The sequence below is a fragment of the Pygoscelis adeliae genome, unplaced genomic scaffold (assembly GCF_000699105.1).
Source record: "Pygoscelis adeliae isolate BGI_AS28 unplaced genomic scaffold, ASM69910v1 Scaffold267, whole genome shotgun sequence".
Classification (NCBI taxonomy): domain Eukaryota; kingdom Metazoa; phylum Chordata; class Aves; order Sphenisciformes; family Spheniscidae; genus Pygoscelis; species Pygoscelis adeliae.
This window is the reverse complement of record NW_008825150.1, coordinates 1,921,218-1,942,642: the sequence shown is the minus strand read 5'-3', so window position 1 is coordinate 1,942,642 and position 21,425 is coordinate 1,921,218. Positions and strand designations below refer to the sequence as shown.

Below are 21,425 nucleotides of genomic sequence, written 5' to 3'. Positions count from 1 at the left end.
TTGCAGATGAGGCACAGCAGGAAGCCTGCTCGCCTCTTCCCAGGAAGATGTGGTGGATGAGGGCTCCTGCGAGGCAAAGCAGCTGGCTAAAAGGCTGGGTTTGGTCCACAGACCAAATACTGCCTTGCTATATCTTATTCAAAAAACAAGAGTCTTGTCAGAAGCATCTATATCTGTGTAATTTTGTCCAACATGAGGTCATAGCAATTTCAATCTGCCATTTTCACGCTGGCATACATAGAGCATCACCTTTCCTCCTGCAAACAAATGTATTTGATCTGATTCAGACAATGGATACCTCAAACCTTTTTTAAACAAGAATTTAAAACCAAAAAATGGAAAAAAAAAATCTTGTTCATTTCAGCACAATTAAACCCGACAAAGATATATACGAAATATCAGGATGTTTGTTTTGAAAGAAGACTATCCAATGTCATTCCTACTAATTAACAGAGTATTCAGAGATTTGGAAATCTGCTCTGGAACTGGGAGGGTGGAATAGCTTAATCAGCCCTTCTTTTTGCCAAATTCCTAGGCCTGTGTGCATGCCTTCTCTGCTCAGTGACACACAACAACACAGGTTCAGGAAGGACTCACAGATCTAGGATGTCGATAGCCCTGCTCTGCTCAGGGTGTGGTGAAAGGTCACAGAGTTTTACAGACACATTTTCAGCATATTTTTCTGAGTGTGAGTGTTCATTTCTCCCACTCTCTTCTTATGCAGCTTTCTCTTCTGCTAAGCTGGCATGCATTTCTGGGAAATTAAAATGAGCTAAGTGGTGATGACCTGTTACTTACTTAAGGGGCTTACTGTATCAGGATATTGGGATTGGGACGTTTTCAGGATTTATTGGTCATGGCCACGGTAGTGAATAATATGCATCAGGTACCATTCCCTGGTCCTAAACCCAACTTGCTCAGTGAGGCTGGCACAGATCTTCCCCCCTTTCCCTATCCCATGCTATGCCAGGCTGCATGTTCACAGCTCAGCAGCACAGACAACCTCAGGTGTAGTCCTCAAGTCCTGCAGACCAAACAAACTAAGCTGACCAGCTGGACTGCAACCTTCAGCCATGAAGTGAAGAGCGGCTGCAACTACTGTGGGACAGCAATTCCGTAACTGGAGTCTTCTCAAAGGTTAGAAGTGTCACTGGTTTAACACATCATGATCAAATACATCGCCGCTCTAGTGTCTGTAATGATCTATACTGCTTTTTCCCAGATGTGGAAAAATTCCAGAGACAGATGGTTTGGTCTCAATGCTATTTTTATGTAATCAAAGCACTGCTGAGACATGAACCATAAGGCTGCTGAGGTTGTCTCCTTTCTCAACTTCAGTTTTTGAGCTTGCACATCCAATCTTGGACCAGGGCAGTCAGAGAAAACTAAAAAACTTGGCAAATGTTGTACCTCAAAACACAATTATTTCTGGACAAATATACAAGGTGTATGAAGTGTCTGCTGAAAGATGAGATCACTTTTCTGTTCTATAGGAGTAGAGATCCAAGAAATGTGACTGAAGGAAGAAAATTTCATCTTCTCCCCCAATTAGCTAGGGAGTCTTGAGGTTCACAGACCTTTAGCGGCTCTTGGAGCATAGCACTGCTTCATGCATTTCAGCAATCTCAACCACCAGTGCAACACCCTAACCATGCTCGGTTGCAAGGCCATGCTCACACTCAGAGCTGTCACTGGAAATACTGAACTGCAGTCAGGAATTTACCCTGTTCAACACCCTTCCACACAGTCCAACGCAGATAAATACGTTCCAGTGGATCCAATTAATCTCCTAAGGGTTGCTTGGCCTTGCTAACAGCGTCTTTCTTGTCTTTTGCTGTCTTCTTTGGAACCGAAACACACAAATTCAGTGGCTTACCTCTCAGCTTGCTTCCTATCTCAGTAGCCAGTTCCAGCTGCGTCTGCAACGAGCCATGTGCTTTCAAATGAGTAACAACCGCTCCTGAGCGCAGCAAGAAACGTAATGAAATTCCTAGTCCAAGCTCAAGCAGACTGGGAGAGGAGGAGAAACTGCTTCCCAAGCTGGGCACAGGCAAGTTCCCACAGGTGCTTATTGAGAACACACTGTCCAAATCCACCAAACTGGAGTGAACACATTGGGGCATAATTACCATTAATGCTTGCACTGTTCACTGCAGTGACTGAATCCATCACAGAACCTAATCCAGGACTCAGACAACAGTCTTCATGGTAGTACTTTTCTTTGTTTCAGCTGTCTTTTAACCTTATTAATCTAAGCAACTATTAATCTGAGCAGTTTTACCAGCAAAACTGGATTTGTAATGTTTGCTATTTATTTTAGTAGACCTCGAGTACTACCAAAATAAACCTTCTACAGAAAAAAACCATACTTTCTTTGCAACTTGATAAGCATCCAACAAGAGCATGTACCAGGTATAACAAGCAATTCTAAAAGCCACCTCCTGAGCAACTACTGGGAAAGAACTTGCTGAACCACATCTAACCATGTAAGCAACAACAACATTTATTCTCAACTATCAACAAACCATATCTTAATGCCTATCTTTACTGACAGAGTAACTCACTAAGGCAACAAAACGGTATTTAATGACAATTCCCTTAAAAGGTTTGGGATGGCTGAAGGCATGGGTGGGGTGGGCAGTTCTAGCATGCTAGGACCGTAATGGTAACCGGATTAGGCCAGGGACCATTCTCTGTCCTTGACAGCAAATGACACATCAGAGTTTGCATCCACCTGGGCAAACTGCCTCCTCCCAGAATAATCGTGTCATCCCTGCGGCCTACTGGAAGCAGTCCCTGGCCCATCCATGAGGGTACATCCCTTGAAGATAATGCCTGAGAGAAGGCACAAGCCAAAGCCAAGCAAGGGGGTGTTGTAACAACTAAGATGTGCAAGATCATGGGCTCATGTTTGTACCCTTGTTTGTTTCATTCACTACCCTAGATGTGCCACAAAGCCTCCAAGGAGAAGGTTACACCATCTGAGCAATGCCTGCTGGGGCAGTCCAGAAGTAAACACTTAGAGAAACTACTCCCTTTTCTACCAGAAATAAGTATGTACCTTTTCCTCTTTCAGTTCTGACTGCCAGCTGGATGAGCTATCTCAGACTGGCACTGCCCTTCTACCTGAGAAATATGCAATATCAATCATTCTGGGTGGCGAAAGGTGGTGAGCACAGAAGGATGAATACAGAAAATAACCCCAGTGAATGGAAGAAATTTAAAAAGATCATTTTTCTTGTTTCTTTTTTTTTTTCCCTTAATATTTCATTCCCTCAGTCCAATGAAATGACTTATCTTTATGGCACAATTTAGGAAAAGAATTGACCCGCAGTTTTGTATATACTAATCAAAACTGAGTTAGACAACAAATAACATCCAGAAATGTGACTTTTCATTGTCATTGTCAAGGAAACTCATAAGGAAAAGCGCTGAAGGAAGCCAGTGAAGAAGTTAATGCAAACTTCAAGAAAGATTTTTAAGGCCAGTTTATCTAAAATACTAATTGACAAAGGACAGGAAGATATGAATTGAAACTTGTATGGCACAAACAGGCTTGGATGGCAGAGAAAAGGTCTCATGAGCTTGAAATGGACTTTGGCATAGTGATAGACTGTGAGTATGGGAACTTCTTTAAAAAGCACATGGGTGAGAGTTATAAAAGGTAGCACAGTATAGCAATGAAATTTGCTGATCCTTTAGTAAAAATGTAAGTAAAGATTTAAAATTGCTATACAGACTTTCTGAACAAACATCAAGACTATTTAGATGTCTGGGAAGCAAAAGGACTTGTAGGAAAAAGAGAACTAGAATTAGTTTTGATGCAAGATATCCCTGTAGCACTGTCAGGATTTCTCCAGCGTTATTTGGCAGGCCAATGACTTTGGCTATGATAGAGAAATCTCCTAAAAGCTTCCCCCAGTTTCTATGAACTCTTGCAGCCTGAGAGCATTAACAATATTGGGAATCCTGTGAAGATGTACCACCCACTGCGGCCATCATTCTGCCATTATACTGGCCAAGTTATCTGACTGCTGTGAAATGCTGCTTGAAACAGAGGTGACTGGTGTGGTTACATTTAAAATGTGATGTAATGTCATTAGCACAATGTACAAAGATTCTCACCTTTCTGTTTATACAAAATAGTGTGTTTGTGATGAACTGAGATTAGAGCTATGCTAAATGTTTTAAGGAAAATATTAGAAGTTTTTGTAAAGTTTTATATAATGTTCCAATGCTGAAAAGCACAAAAACTTTGTCAAAAAAATTGTTCTTGGTGTTATAATGCTACAACAGGGTCTGTGCTGAATCTGATGTAAATCTTGACCCAATTTATAGTTTTACTTTTGACATAGCATGGAATTCATATTGCAAAATCTGTTCAAATCATATTTGGCAAGATTGTTCCTGAAAATTTGAGGAAAACTGGAGCAAAAACCTTAAAAATGAAATCTGAGTATGGGAGTGCTCTGGTGACAATCTAGATACACTAAAAATGTTTGAAATAACTACAGGGTCTCATGAAGAATAAAAGCCCTGCGTCACACATAGCCTTAATCCAGTGTGGCTACACCACAGCGTTACACATTGCCTTAACCTGGTGTAAGTGGCTACACGTAGCCAAATGTCAGCTGGGAACAGACAGATGCACATTTCACTTGTCCCTAAAACAGAAGATGACCTTGGAGGAATGGCAGGTTGGTGAATCCTCACGCACATTTCATATAAGGTTTGAGCTTGAATGGGATTTCTGTCTAGAAGCACTAAGCAATGTCTGTGTTTAGGTCTCTCATCTTAGATGTAACCATAGTTGTGTATTGACACAAACTGGCCAAGTTTAACTAAAAAAAAACAAAAAAGAAGAAAAAAGAAAAAAGGAAAAAAAGAGGTTTACTTGCTAAGGTTTAGATGCCATTTGTGCATGTTTCAGAAGGAGCAAGCAGGGTTTAGGCTTGGCCAGCTGAGAAGAAGTAACTGCGCCTATGGCACATTAATCCTTGCTTTGCTTTCACACTTTCACATGTGTGGGTTGAATTTTAAAATCCAGTGATAAGACTGACAACACAACAAATGTGAACTGATTGCAGAAAACTACTTCATTAAATATGCAGGACATTATTTGATTCTAAAATCCCATATAAAAACTTTGTCATTGCAGTTTAAATGGTCTTACTGAAGTAAAAAAAAGTCAATATGCAGGTACTATGAGTAGATTAGTGGGAGTATTTATTTCTAAAAAGATTAATCTGAGGCCATTCATATCAGGTTCTGTGGGAAAAGGATGAGGTCATAACCAACCTCTTACTGCCCGCAGTGTTCGACATCTGTTTCCTGTGCAATTGCCAAAACCATTACCAGTATCATAAATGAACTCCAACATCAAAATTGCCTTTTTTGTGAATGAAAAATAGGATGGAAACAGAAAGTTATCTGCTGTTCAACTTCTGGCTGCTTGGAAACATAGAAAGCAAGAATCCAGCTGATTTCCAGATGTTGAACTCCTCATTTGAAGGAACTTTGTGCACAGAGATCTCGTAGGGCTTCTTAGAGTTTCTCCCAAGGTTGTATGATCTTGCTGGATCTCATGTATCAAAACAGGATCTTAATGAAAAAGAGACTTTTAAGGAGCAGCCATTACCTGAATGCATGCTGCAATGGAGATGCAATATTCACAGTCAGAAAAAGTGGGAAACTGTAATTTTTTGTGATGGTTTGTGATGAAGCGAGTAGTGGTAGCTGAACAACACCAAGATAAACAAACAGGTAGATTTCAAAATATCCAATGGAGAGACTTGAATTTGTTTCAAAAATATTGCACTGTTTTGCTAAAAGGAAGCTGTTTCCCATTTTCTGTTACATGATCTTTGACATGACAGTATAAACTGTCATTTGGTTTTGGTCATGGCAGAGAAGTTGCATTGTTCTAGAAAGCCCTGATGGGACAGAGAAAAGGTAAAAACAAAGTAAAAAAGAGCCCAATTCTAGAAGCAGATGGAGTGGCCTATGCACCCTTGTGTGTTTAGTTTGGTTAGATGTTACTATCGTCTTCTACATACAAGAGTAATAATAACATTAAGCCATAGAAAATCAGACTAACCTTAACTGTGGCCCCAGGAAAGAAAAGCCAGTTGCCAGTATCCACAGGATCAAGATTATCTTCTAACACAACTTTTCTGTGAGCAGCATTTATGATCAGGATGTTGTCCAAAGCCCAACAGGCTTCATACACGTCACCAGCGTGAACATAATCCTGTTTCCACTGAAAATGGATGTTCTCCCCTTTAGCATCTTCGGGAAGGTACAAGATGTGGATGATTGTGCTGACATTGGAAGGGGCACTGAAAAACAATGATATGGAATTAGACCAAGTTTAAGCCATAACCGGGAACACTTTTCCCGCATTTAACACATTTACTAGGTGTGACATAGTTGTGCTGACATCCCTTGTATGCTGATAAATCTTCTATGGAGATCAGAAAATACCTGCCCTGAGGCAGAGTCCCACTGTGCCAGGCAGTGCACATACAGCCCAAACAGACAGCCTTGCTTCAAAGAAAGTGCAAGCTGAGGCAATAAATAACAGATCAATGCAGACGTTTAGAGAGCAGAAGAAAGAGCAGGGCAACGTTCATACTTGATGCTGGTCACAGCTCCTAGGTGACTGGGCATTGTCAGTATTTTGCAGGTATGGCCAAAAAGAAATGTTAAGAAAGCATTTTACAGAAACAGGTCTCCCAAAATGTGATTTTTGCATGAGCTTTCACCAAAAGAAACTCCTGACTTCTGGTGCCTCAGTCCCTCATAGATCTGGATGGAGCAGAATGACCGGAGGGAAAAGCTGGGAATTTTCTCTGACAAATGTGTCCTTCCAATCCCACACCCCTGCTGTCAGGATTATTCTGTGGACGGGAAGGGCCAGGTTGCCTTTCTTTCCATGTTCTGCTTCAAGAACAATACAGAAAAAACAACCCATTTGTCCTCTCTCTTGCTGCTGAAAATGGAAAATGTGGGGAGGAGAGGCATACCTGGAGTATTAGTATTAGGCAATGATCAGGGCCTCGAGCTCTGCTTCCCAGAGCTGTCCTCAGAGCTGTGAAAGGACTGAGGTTCATCCCGAGCTCTGGGTGAATATTTTTACATTGCTACTAGCAATGAAAGGACTGAGGTCTGTGTGCAAGGAAGGGATGCTGAGAATTATTATTTTTGTTTTATTAATTATCCAGCAAGGGAATTACCTACATTCAAACCTCAGGCTGCAAGGAGGTACAAAATTGAGGTTTGCAAGATGTCAGCTACTCAACCTTGCCTTTGTCTTGGTAGTGATGCTTTGGTGGGCTAATAGTTTGTCAGAGACAGTCCAGAGCTTTTAGGGAAAAAAGGCACCAATAGCTTGCTTCTATAGGAGAAAATAGAGGAACTTCTCTTTGTAAAGCAAAATATTAGTGTAGTGAAATGTCAAAAAGTAACTGTATTTGGCCCATATTCACACCCAGAACCTGCCCCCACAAATCACCCTGCACTTGCTAAACGTTATGTCTTTCACCCTCCACTGCAATGCTACTCTGAGGTGTTGTCCTTGCTTCTCCGTGAGCCCACACACAGCACCTGCCTTCCCCGCGAGAGATCCTTCCCCTCCCTCCCCGGGACTCCAAACCTGAAATCTCGCTGACACAACACCGACAAAACACCCTCCCTTCACAGCTGCTCTCCTGTCCCACCTCTCCCCATTCTCCCACCATTCCCTGGAGCTGCATGTAGCACAGTGAAAGCCGCTGAAGCACATTCAAATAAACACTGTAATTCATATAGACCACAGGAGAAATGAACATCCTTTCATAATTCATCCTCTCCACTTTGCACCACATTGCTCTTATTGACCTATTTTCTACTGCTGGCTCCAGCAGTCAAAGGTAAAACAGCACAGACAAATTCTATATGCATTAACTTCAGAAAATTTGGGTTTCAAAGGCTTGTGTTCGCACCGTCACAACTCTTGAGTTTCTGGCTTGCAGGGCTATGAGGGTAACTGAACTAGGCATATAATTTTGCATCAATGTGAGGAAAAAAAAAGGTATTGTGTGGTTACTATGAGGCAACTCCAGTGGCTGCAATGAAGTTACTCTTGCTTTATATTTTTCTGAGATAAGAATTTGTTTTACTAAAATTGTTCATAATTTGTGCCTTCGACAACGAAATCATAATCCCATTCCTACAAGGAGCGCGAGGATGAGATACTGAAATCCACAGCCTTGCAGCTAGAGTTTTGCTTACTCATCAGAAATTAAGTAGCCTGTTGCTCTGCACATTGTCTCAATGGACTGAAAATAGGCTCAAGCAAATCTCCTGCATGGCACAGACACTGAGGTAATGCAGGGAGGCAGACTGAGACGCTATGAGGGCACTACGTATAAACAGCATTTTTTCTTCCCCAGTTGTACTTCTGTAACTATGTATATATGCCAAAGCACAAAATACCTTTCCCAATATTATTTAATAAAACATTGGTTCTGCTTTCTTAGAAAAATCCATCTCCAATACAGATTCTGCCTTTAAAGGTGTGCATATTACAATAAAAGATTTTAAAATCCCCATTCATAATCGTTTGTGCTTTCATGTAAACCAGTTTGTTTGAAAAACAAGGCATAATTCACCATAATGTTGTTATAAGAGTGTTAGGAGCCAAGAGTTCATATCAAACTATAAACTATATTTTTGAACATTTTATCCTACCAAAGTAGGAACTTGTAACACTATAAATTATGGCTCTTGCTGACATTAAAAGCGGTGCTAAAATGCAAAAGTCATCAAAGTTTTGGTTTTTCAGGCACCTGAACCTGCTGGTTTTTGGACTTGCATTTTAACTCTAAAGTCATTCTCTTCCTTAACTCCCACATAATCGATGGATAAAACTGATTTACCAAAACCAATGGCAGTTGTGCAATTAGCTTTAGTGGCCATAATTTCATCCCTCATCTTTTAACATGTATGAACAAGTGAGAACTGAAAAGTTAACAATTGAATCAAGTTTTAAAAGAGCCAGGTTTAGACACCACCTGCTCAGCCGGAAAGCATGAAAATTATTAAAAAGCTGTAACAAACCTAATTTTCTCCAGCTGAGTCCAATCTGCAGAACTGTTCTTACTGTAGGAGACGGTGATGCTGGGATCTGAGTAACTGAAGCGGCATGAACCCGATCCTGGGAAAAACAATAAAATGAGAAGTGTTACGACACAATGAAGCAATAAATGATCCTCCAATAACCACAGTTGCTGACTGTGCCTTTGTCACATCCTCCCTTCTCTTGATTTTAAAGCGCTTTGATTGATGATGAAATTTCCTGTGATCTGTTGCTGAAGGTAAACACAAACTAATGCATGCTTTATGAGTCAGAAATAAAGTAGAAATGATAAATCACAGCAGTGCCATGTAATCTCTGCAAATTTCCCAAGGGAAGCCAAGTAAATTACTTAACACCCCCCACTGCAGGAAAAAAACCCACTACATAATGTTTAAACAAAACCTTCTTATTAGAGAATAATCCACATAGCAGAATTCATAGGGAAAACAGTAAAAGCCTGTTTTTCATATTACTATATAGAAAAAAATATTTCCAGAACTAAAAATGCAGTAAGTGATAGGAAAATGTATACAGAATTACTTGAGCCAAGAGCAAAAGTGCTTTAGGAATTTAAAAGAATAAAGATATTATAAAATTAGTTATTTTAAGGATGCCTAAAGAGAATTAAATTAAGAAATCATCCAATATACTCACTAGAGCCTATACTTAATAATAAACATTTGATGCTTATCTGGGAATCTCAGAACACTTTACAAAAATGAACTAATTAAGCCTTATGGCACCCCTGCGAGGTAGGGTAATATATTTACTTTTGATTTATAAAAGGGTGCCTTCTGGGTGTTGTCACAAAAGATGAGCTTAACAATTAATAAAGGGGACAGTCCAAATTACGAACACTGGGATTGAAAAATTCAACCTAGAAAACATGATAAACAACCTGAGTGGTAATTAAATACACTAAAAATACTATTTTTCCTCAGACATCAGATAATTCATCCACCTCTGAAAATTCAACAGCCAGTGAAACAGACAAATCCTAACCTGTGCTCCAAAGATCAAAATTTCTACTTCATAAGCAGAATGAAATGTGAGATTCAAAGCAGCAGACATCAGCTACCTTCCATATTTAAGAGAAGCAGCTCTCAATTAAACAGCACCTCTGATGGCATCAGGATACTACTGAGTGAGTACCACAGCTTTGCTCACAGTAGGAGTATGTATTATGTGTGCTATGAGTAGTATGTTAGGTTTATGCGTGCTTCAGATATATTCAGTCACATTGAAAATTGTGTATACACATTTTTTTAAAATATATATAAATGTATATATATGTGGAAATATATATACATAGATGTGGAAACTGCTGACCATAAAATACTATCATTTTCCAACTCGGGGTACTTATTTTTGTAATGAAATATGTGGCCTGATTAAAAAGGTGTTAACCATTTGTACAAGAGAACAGCTTACATATTTTAATGAGAACATATGCCATTAAGTACACTGCTCGCAGCCCCAGCTCCCCCGAGGCAGTTCACGTTTGCAGCTCTCAGCTCTACAGAACTGCTTTTCTACTCTGAGATACACATCACATACTTCTGCAGGGGGAAAACCACCCCAAAACATGGGATGAAATCCCATCGCTATAATTTTGCCTGATACATCAACTATCATCCTGGAAATGACCCAAAAAGTTGCTTTCTTGTATCTTTTACTAATGTTAAATTGTAAATAGAGGAACAGATACTTCCAAGCCACTCCAGCTGCGTGTGGTACGTTCAGCTGGTCTGACATGTATTCTTGCTGTAACGAGGCACAGAATAATTAATATTGCAAAGGCAGCAGGCCTTTGAATCATGAACCATGTACCCAAAATGACTACAAAGCAACTGTCTGATTATATTTTACTGACAAGGCATTTTATTTCTATCGTATTAAAACCAAATGATGTCAGGAAAAGCCTTTACGTTTCATATTTGTCCATCTGCTGAGATGGTCTACTTTACTGAGTGACATCTGCTGTCGGTTCCTATTTCTCTGGCATTTAGGACTTCTAACCCTTAATCACACTCATTCATTTTATTTCAGGGGAATTCAGTTCAAAAATCAGTGAACTTAAGCCAGTTTAACCACTTTGGCTGGCCACAGGCTGTGAGGAAAACAGCAACATACTGAGTTTTCTGTTAGACAGAAATTAAAGGAACGTAAACAGTAAAAATAACCAGCAATATAGACTTTATAACATGCCATTTCAGTTAGTGTTACAATCAACTTCTGGTACAGCGCTCTTAAACAAAGCCAAGTCCAAATATGCTGCTAAAACTTTGGAGAAGGTGATATTTGCTGCCCATACTGTAAAGACAATAGGAAATGAGTGGTCCCTGTCAGTACAATCAATATGAAAAATGTTGCTTGTTAAACCTGAACACCCTCAAACTATGCAGTGAAGATCAAAGTTATTGCTGAAAAGAAACGGAGCCACCAAAAAAGGGCTTTGCAAAGTAGACGTGGTATTTCACTCGTGTTATTGGAAAGAGAGTGATGGAGACAGAATGAAAAGAGGAGAGACAAGTGCTTGGTTTTATTATTATTTTAATAAGCAGGACAGGTTGTATTAAGACTAAAACTAGTTTGGTAAAGTCCTCAAGGTCAATGTAAGTAGCAGTTACTGGTTGTGATGACAAATGTGGTTTTATGTTCTTGACTCAAAATCATAAGATAGCAAGATTATTTATCATTGAAGTATCTAATCCTGTAAAACTCGAACTGACAATGAAAAAAAAAAGAATGAAATTCATCCATTTGAAAAAATCATCAACAAGGTTCAGGCATTAATCTTTGTCATTTAGACTGTATTTTTTAAATATACAAGAAGCACATGGATCTGGTGCTTGTGTCTTTTACAAAACCAATATTCATCCTAGCTTACATTCAGAGTTTCTTCCCAAGAAAAGGGAGGAAGGTGAACATACAACTGCACTCCAGGACAGGGTTTGCTGAGATGGTATTGAAAGCCACTGGCTTTCAATATAATTTTCAATATTACTTTCAATATTACTATTACTTAATACTATTACTATTACTCCATATTACTATTATTTCACTAATCCTAAACTAGAATTATTTAAAATAGAAATCTGCAGTTTGGATGTTTGCCTCTACCTTGACCAGCAAAGCTATACTCTGACTTTGAGAACAAATAGACGATCAAAATTCAAGTAGTAACATAGCAGGAACTGAGGGCAAATTCAGCGGGGGAAGGGAGGTGTCCTTCACACTGCTTCCAGAGATGGTAATAAACAGTTTGTCAGCTCCGAGCAGAGCAGCAGGGGCAGGATGTCATGCTGTAAATCTTCATACCCTCCCGTCCTCCAAAGAAAAAGTTGTACAAGATGACATAAAACCTTTTGAATGAGATTAGAATAGGCTTGTTTTAAATCAAGAATGCCCAGGTTTCGAATTAGCCATGAAAATGGGTAATAAAACATGCACAATGATTACCATAAAGAAGTCTACATCAGTAACTTACTGCATTAGAGAAAAATGCCGTTTCTTTCCTAGGCCGAGTATGTCACAGCAAACCTGATGCCTTGGTGAGGTTATTGCTAGCTAAATCTAACTAAGAGTTAGGATTATACTTTCAATATTAAGGGCTTGCATGTGTAATTATCTATTTGACTGGGGGGAGTGGGGGGTGGGGGGCAGGGAACCAAACCACCCTCCAACCCAGAATAGCGTAATTTTTTTCTCTACATAGGTATAGTCAAGCTTGTCTTTGGGTTTCAGGAACAACGTATTTTTCCCCTTTGGAGTTATTTTACTCCTTTTGATAGGCTTCTAGCTGAAGTTCACAGACTTCTAAAACTTTTGGAAAAAAGCTGAAGTAGAGACAACCTTCATGGATTTAATTTTAAATGATACATTTGAAGCTCAGACATTAATTTTGTCTGTTTTCAAAAACGATGAGCAGCTTCTGTTATAAAAGCCAGCTGTTTTCATATACTGAATATTCTGAAACACTAATTTATTTGGTTTGTGCTTTACATGCTTGGATTTTGCCCCAAGGCAAACTTCAATAAAATAAAATTTGCTCAAAGTTGAATCCAGACACCGATGATAATAAGGGAGGGTTTTGACTGGCAATGTGTGGGAACGCTAAACAGCTCCTGACCGCTGCTTTGTTAACTCTACCTAAACTAAACAGGGAAGAATAGAAAAAGGAAACAAAAATATGCTTCTCAATTGCTTTGCTGCTTGTTTTGGAGGATTGATAACCCGTAGCCAGGACCTGACCAGCACTGACCACCTGCAACATGTCCAGCTGAGATGGTCATGACTTTTTTGCCATTTTTTGTAAGTCTCATTAAGCTGATTTTGGTTTTCTTCAATACCATCTAAAGTACTAGTTAATATTTTATGCACCTTATTTTTTAAAATATTAGGTAGAAGTACTAAGAGCATAGTATTTCAGGAGAGATGTTATGAAGGCACTTCATATCAGATATTTGTATACAGGTATTCAGTTATTTGTATCCAGGCTGACAATGGCAGGCAAAATTAATTCTCACTACGGCTTTGCCTCCAACTGTGTCAGATTTACAGAAACCCGAGTCATACGGCTGTTGGCCTCTAAGATTTCTTAACAACACTGATTAGAAGCTGGTGTTTTGCTGAGATAAAACTGGGTGCCATCTGCAAGGGAAGCAATATTTTGCTCCTTATAGACTGTGACGTCCTCCGCCTCTTGACAGCCTCTTGATAGTTCCTGCAAGTGTTTCTGTGGATAAGAAGATGAGATATCTAATACTGGCTCTAAGGAGAATAAGTCTAATGTGGAACTGTGCAAGAAAAACTCACATGAAAAATTGTAGAAGGGTTCGAATTGTGTCCTGACTGCGGCCTGAAAAACAAAAGGGAGCTGAAAAGAATAGTGTTTCTCTGATGCTAGAAGATTGCTTTGATTCATTTTGCTAATGTGGTGAATAATGATTAGTCTTTGCTAAGGATTATGATTTGCTGGTATCACTTGAATTAAGCCAAACTGGATAGTATAAATTACTAGTGGTCAAACTTGGCTGGCTTGCTAATAGTTTTTTCCAAATTAATGAACCGTGCAGTCTGGTATAATGAACGCTCCGTGGATCCTAATTGTTTTAGGTGTATGTTTATATTGGCTTCTAATCAAGAACCAGATGATTTTAACCATGTTAAAAGGTGGAATAGTTTGTGCTGGATATACCAGAAGCACTTGTACAAAAATGTGCAACTCACTGTTTGTCCCATTCTACCTCTGAAAACTTCCTCAAGAGAAGGTCGCAAGAGCATTTTAATTTGTCCTTGAAGCCACAACTTTGAATTTAGTTACAAGTGTGATTTTTAATTATGACACATTTTAGTTCTTTAGACTATTTTTTAAAAAGTTTGTCTTTGTTTATAGAACAAGTTCAGAGTACAAGTAAATATTTTAAGTGTAAAAAAATGTTCAATTAAAAACTGTAAGAACTATATTGTATTTTGTAATTTTAGTCTACCTTTTCATGGAAAGAATTAAGTATTTTTATTGCTGGCTACATTTTTCTCCCTTGTGAGAAGACGATTTTGACTATCTGCACCCCTGTATGTGTTCTGATAAACAGTCCGAGATAAATACCTGACACGAGAAAACAAAAATATCAATGGTATTTGCCTTTGGTAAAAATAAGTTCTACTCTAGCTTTAGTGAGAATTATGAATTTTGAAATGCAAAGTCTCAACTATTTATTTTCAGCAGGTTTCAGAGAGCAGCTAACTTTTGTTCCACTGGCAGCTTTAGGCTGTTTTTCCATTTTGGAAATGCTGGGAAGTTACATCTAAATAAAAATAAAGAGTTGACAAGCATGATAAAAGCCTCCATCATAAAACTGTAAAAGATGAGAAGAATAATTAGTAAATACATTTAATAAAAATTAATCAGAAGGACTTCAGAATTGAAGTCCTAAAAATTAATTCGAGGTCAAACCCTGAGTGCACAGGGCCCTGAGCGAGCTGCCCTCGCCCAGAGGGTGGGCCTGGTTGGAGCGTGGGGGGAGCAGCGGAGCAGGTGACCTCCCGCGGTCCCTTCCCACCCACCGCCTTCCAGGATTCCCAATAACAATGAACGCACTTTTTATGAATTAATGCAGCTAATTTCCTTTAGATGAGAAGTAAAGTCTGAGGAAATACTTATCTGGCTCAACTTCCTCTTAGTCTATTTATATTCAGAGATATGATGTGCTTCCTGCACTCACACAAATTTGTTCTCTTCTAATGAACAAGATCAGATCACAATTCATATTGCCTTTTGTGCTGAGAACATTAAGGAGAGAAAAATAAGCCAGGCAGAAAGCTGTATTTCCCTTATGCCAGTTTCCAATTTATTCTGACGTAAAGATGCTCAGCTATTTATAGCGTATCTTTCTGAGATACAGCCAGCAGGTATGTGCTTGGGTGATGTGTCTGTTGCCAAATAAATAATAAAATGATGCTTCTAAATTTAGTGACATTCTTAAATGCACTAACATTGTATAGATTACCTTGCTGAAGGCAAAGGGATTGAACTTGTTAAGACCTGCATGTAATGGCCACCCAGTAATTACAGCTACTGGAACAATAATATCATTAACTCCCCAGAAATGCTCTTACAGTGGTTCTTGAATGTCTGACCTAGTAAGCCCTGTGCTCAGTAAGCATTTTCTGCTTGTATACTCATATTGTATGCTTCAACGTTATTGTCATTAAATGCTTAATGTCAGATTACGTGGAGATCCTCTAAGTGAGAGGGTGACCTTTCAACGAAGCTGGGTAAAATTTAAATTATAGCATCTTAAACTTAAAGTAGTTCAGTAGTACAGTAATATGTATCGATAAGTAGAAAGAGACATTTTGTTTTCTCTCTTTAGCAGCCTGGGTCAGCTGCGAAGGTCAATAATCAAGAAAATGAGCACCGTAAGGTGCTGATAAGGGTATTAAAATACTACAGGAAGGCAAATGATGTTTTATTTAGATCCCTGCAGCCAGTCCATTCTAGAGAGGCAGTACAGAAAACAAACACTTGTCCCAAGAACTGCTGTGTAAAAGGTGCTATCTCGAATATAAAGATTTGAAAGTAGTCTCCTTGCCTGCTTTAGTAAAATTCCCCGTCACCAAGAAAGTCTGGGAAATAGTTTTTCTCAAGCCAAGTCCCGAGCTGAGGTGTCTCTCTTTTCTGAAACCCTATAAAACTGACTGACTGCCTTTAACTTTATATCTGGGTAGATAATAATTGGTTTGGCAAAAGCTTTTTTTTGCAATTCCTGATGGACTTTTCTATTTTTATCTGCTTTTGCTTTCAGTGAAACCTCCTCCTTCCCTCACTGGAGAGAGACCCAGGAGTGTTTTGCTGAGCTGGGGGCTTCTCTGTTCTGCGCCCCCCCCTCTCTCGCCCCCCCCCCCCCCCCCCCCCCCGGGAACTACAGATGCTTTGTTGTTTGAGTTAATTCAAAAATGGACAATTTTAATCACACAAAAGTGTTATCCTCATACAATGATACGAGCAGGATTAAGATGAAAGTCAGTCTGTAATCCAGCATTTATTATTTGCAGCACCCAATTCCATAATGGCCCGCATTCGACCACGAGTCGCCCCCCCCCCCCCCCCCCCCCCCGGGAACTACAGATGCTTTGTTGTTTGAGTTAATTCAAAAATGGACAATTTTAATCACACAAAAGTGTTATCCTCATACAATGATACGAGCAGGATTAAGATGAAAGTCAGTCTGTAATCCAGCATTTATTATTTGCAGCACCCAATTCCATAATGGCCCGCATTCGACCACGAGGCAACCACCTGCCCTGGCTCTGAATCCTGAGGCTCACTTTATCTTTTCTGCTTTTCTCTGTATAGTAAATCTGTAACGCTCACATTTTAATTCCTAACAGTGGCAAAGAAGCCCTGGTATGGAAGTAATAAAGACAGTATTTCATTGTAACCTTGGACTAGCCAAAACAACACAAATCATTTTGCCTCAAGGCCATTAAAATGTCTTTCAAATACGGCATTAACTTTAAACCCTGGTTTCAATCTAGGCATTATCTAGGCAGCCCCTCTTGTATAACTCAGCAAAATCAATAAACACCACCTAACATTTCCACATGCTATGTGAAGCGTGCTAGATGGTGTTACTCACCTGTCTTATTCTTTCACATTAGATGTAATTTATAACCTATGCATCTACACAAAGGACTTCCCTGCCAGGAAGATGAAACTAGTAGGTTTCATGTCAGGCAATAGCAAATGGCAATTTGGGTGGCGAGTCAAAAACCTTAATATTGTTTTATCAGGGGGAAAATGGGAAATGAAGCACGCAGAAGAAATGCAGAATGGTGAATGACACCAATTTTGGCATTCAATTATATCAAATTCTCAAGCTTTTCCCAAATGTATAGGAAAGAAATTAGGACAAAACAGCCTGGGGGTTCAGATACACTCAGTGCTCTGTTCTCATTGCTTAGAGGGGACTGGATCTGCATATAGCAACAATCAAGCTTCATTTCATAATCATTTCTTATGGACATTATAAGGCTTTAAATTACCTATTGTAAAAACTGGTTTTATGCATTATTTAAGCCCAGTTCAGGCAGGATTCTAACACAATTTTATTAGCCAGGTTCCTGACAATGAAAGGTCAGGAACCTGAGGTTCCTTTAGAACCTCATGCCAGTCCAAAAGTGCTCCGCATTTGCCTAATGCAAGACAGTCTATCTGTCCTGTGGCCACCAGGCCACCAGAACTGGCCAGCCTCTTCACTCTTGGTACCACTATCAACATGACCGTATGGATGTGCCATGCCCACAGAGCAAACCTGGTGCTTCCTGGAAGGCATCGGAGCAGGAGAAATTTCGGTGATGGAAGGAAATCATCCATGCAGGTGACTAAAGTGAAGGAGGTGGCCCTACGTGCCCAAAACATTTGTCACCACACTTTCTTCCATGAGTGTTGTTATGTTCAGCTAACAAGACAGTAAGGGATTTAAAAGATCAAATACTCTTCCATGCTGAATTCAGAAGGGGCTTATTTTTCACTTTGGTATTTCTCTAGAGACACGTGAGTGAATTTTCATAGGAATTCTGAAGGAAATTGCTCATCTCTGTCCCGTTCTGCTGAGGGCAAGCCCAGTGCTACCTCATGAAATGGCTATTACAGCATTTGTCAGTCATCTGATAGCTTCTGCTAATTGTAAAACTGACTAAACAAAACTGGAAATTAAGAGAAAATGATCAGCAATGGTTCCTCTCAGCCAAAGCTATGGCCTATTTAACAAAACATGTTTGGATGTGTGAATTTCTATCGAGTGGTCTGAATCCAGGCAGAGGATAAATAGACGACATAAAAACAGTACCATCAATATAACACCTGCCACCAGAACTGAATTAAAGCACGATAAAAATATAAAAAATAAGTGTCTTCAGACTGTTACATTGTTGTTCATGTGGCTGAGCCAAGTGCAGTTGGGATGTTTCTGGTGGGAAGGAGAAGGAATCGCTGTCCTGCGCAGATGCTCTGCAGAGCCCTCCAGATGTTGCTCTAGGGGACAGCCTGGAGAGACTGCTATTTCCTCCACAGAACTACATGGAGGTCAGTGAATCACCTGCACTATTGATGTAATTAGGTAATTTTTGTAAGATTATTTTTTTGTCCATCACAGTCTTCTATTTGCTGAGGTTAATAGGGAAGTAAATGTGTTTTCTGAAGCATAGAAGCTTGGCAGGTAAGGACCAACCCAAAGGGCACATTCAACAATTCTGGTGATTAATAATAATAATAATAATATAATAATAATAATAATAATCTGTTGTTTGAATATGCATCAGGGCAAAAAAGAAGTATTTCCATTATCTACACAATCAGTTACATCTTATAATTTAATTCTGCAAGACTCACACGGGTAACAAAGTCAAATTACCACTAGAAAAATGAAGGAAAAAACCTAAGCCTGAAAAAAAATTGCATTTTTTTACTAAAAGTGATAAACACTACCTGTGCTTTGTCTTCAACAAACATCAGAGACCCTTAGCCCACGGATTTGCTGAGCAAAACAGCCCTCATGTAGACCCTAGTGGCCTTGGTAGTTCAGGGAGAGTAATAAAGGGTGCTGGATTAATGATTCACTAACCTGATGTCTTAGGGTGAGGCAGGGCATGACATGAAAACCCTTTTGGAACCGTTATGTCAAAGAACTGCATCCAAAACAATGACCCTTACTCATATGCTAATCAAAAGCAATCAATAGCGTATTTTAAATAGTTTTCTCCATTACACTTACAGAGGACTGTGAAATCAGCCAGCATTAAAAACAGACTGTATGTTCAATTAAAAACTGTGAAGTTCTTGGTATGTGCACTGCACATGCACCTCACCTCTTAAAAAAATGACAATATAAGTATAAATATAAAGTCATCACAAGTAATGCAATTACTCTTCAGTTAAGTACAGCTGATGGATTTAAAAAGCTCAAGAAATTTGAAGTGAAGACAGGGATGATTACTCAACCAGAAAATAAAGTTGCAAGAGTGGAAAGTGTGTTGAACAAGATTGGAGAAATTATTAGTTTTGTTACTGGTTTTAGTGATTGTACGATAAGATTGTCAATGAAATATTTATGCATGTAAAAGCAGAAAGTTTAGCATTTTATTTCCTTTTGGGGAAGATAGAAAATAGGGACAAATGGGGTACCACTGAAAGAAGATCACCCGAGTAATGTCTCTGCACCCTGAATTAGTGGGGTTTTGTCCTTACCAAAAAGTCCTGAATAGTTGAATACCAGTAATAATCTTTCTACGATAACATTTCAACCATATTAAAAACAATAGATACACACATTTATCCTTGCTATAGGGTTCCATTAGAAAGATATTAAGGGAGATTGATAAGCTGCAGGTAGGTATTGCTTGTGATTGTAATAAATTAGTTTTATCCATATGGAACCCTGTAGGTTTTATCCCTGTTAAATATTGTAAGATAAATCATTAATAAACTTGGTTGTCTGATGGATGTTCAGACAAAATAAGCTGGAACAATAGAAGGGGCAATAGCAACAGATGGCAGAGAAGTGACTGAACAAAATGAAAGAAGCTACCCCAGAAGCAGCGGGAGAAAAGGGCCATTCTCACTCTACGGGCGAGGTCCAAATGCTTCTGGTTCCAGACCGATGTGCAGATCATAACATGAGTGACCCATCTTTTGGATAATACCTACTGGGATTTTCCTGAGAGGACAGACAGAGTCCATCTGGCAAAATCACAAAGCACTCTCCCAGATTAATACCTACTACTAAAACCCCACACTGAAAACTCTGTTTTTAATGAAGATTGATGTGCTAGATACATGTTTTGCTTCATGTCAAGTCTGTTTTCTAGCAATAGCAGGGACTAACCATGTGATCCATGCAGCAAAAATACCTAAGGAATTTCCGGTGTCAAGACTGTTGGTTGTCCAGGCACTGAAGATCACCTTTGCTCATGCATCCTGCATCTTCAAGTCTTTCATGTTAACAGCAAATAATGCTCTAAGAGAGCAGCACCTTCTTCGCCAGCTCAGGAGTACTCTCAGTGCTCACCAGAACTTTAGGGACAGGGTTTTATTATTTCATTTATTGCAGGCAGAGTTATTCTGCATCATATTGAGTTTCTTATGTTTCTTTTGTCACACTGAACATACGCTCCAACTTTTTCAAGGACACCATGGTCTTGTCACTTTAAATCTGAAGTATAAAAAATGTGACAAGTCCTGGACAAAAGGTAGCTGTCACAGACTTTCTGTACATCCTTTTCTTCATGCCAGGAATTCTGGCATGATCACTACTAAGCTAACAGAAAAGCATTTCAGAAGACTGCATTAAGCATAAAACAAAAGAAAGATTACAGTTAACTTTTCTTGATATGGCAAGGGCATGAGCACTGATGGTTTTCAAGCTCTACCTCACATTTCTTGATTTCTAAATAAGATTTTACATACTTTCACAATTTCCTTTTTACATTAGCTGTCTCAAGTTCACTGTAGTCCTTTGTAGGATAATTAAATGATGCTTATATAAAAGTAGTAATTCCATCACAAAATCCCAATGAATAAGAAAGCAAATCATCCCTGTCAAAGTGTGCTGTCCCTGTGTACCAGACAGCAGTGCGCAGAACGGATAACAATGAGCTGCTGAGAGGTTTCGTTCTTAGGGGTTCATGCAAATTATTTTTTTGCTTTAGTACCATCTTAAGTGGCACCTTTTGCATTTCATTTCAAATTCTTTTTTGCATGAAACCAAAGCCAATGCTACACATATGAAATGACCATAACTCA

General features: G+C 39.2%; 1 protein-coding gene across 1 annotated transcript in view; it reads right to left on the bottom strand.

The window, feature by feature from the left end:
* RELN (reelin) overlaps positions 1-21,425 on the bottom strand; it is a 305,627-nt gene that overhangs the window by 126,610 nt on the left and 157,592 nt on the right. The window contains exons 10-11 of the mRNA XM_009328375.1: positions 9,100-9,196; positions 6,098-6,338 (exon numbers count right to left, since the gene is read on the bottom strand). Of these exons, the coding sequence (XP_009326650.1) occupies positions 6,098-6,338; positions 9,100-9,196 (338 nt within the window). The remainder of the gene's footprint in view (positions 1-6,097; positions 6,339-9,099; positions 9,197-21,425) is intronic.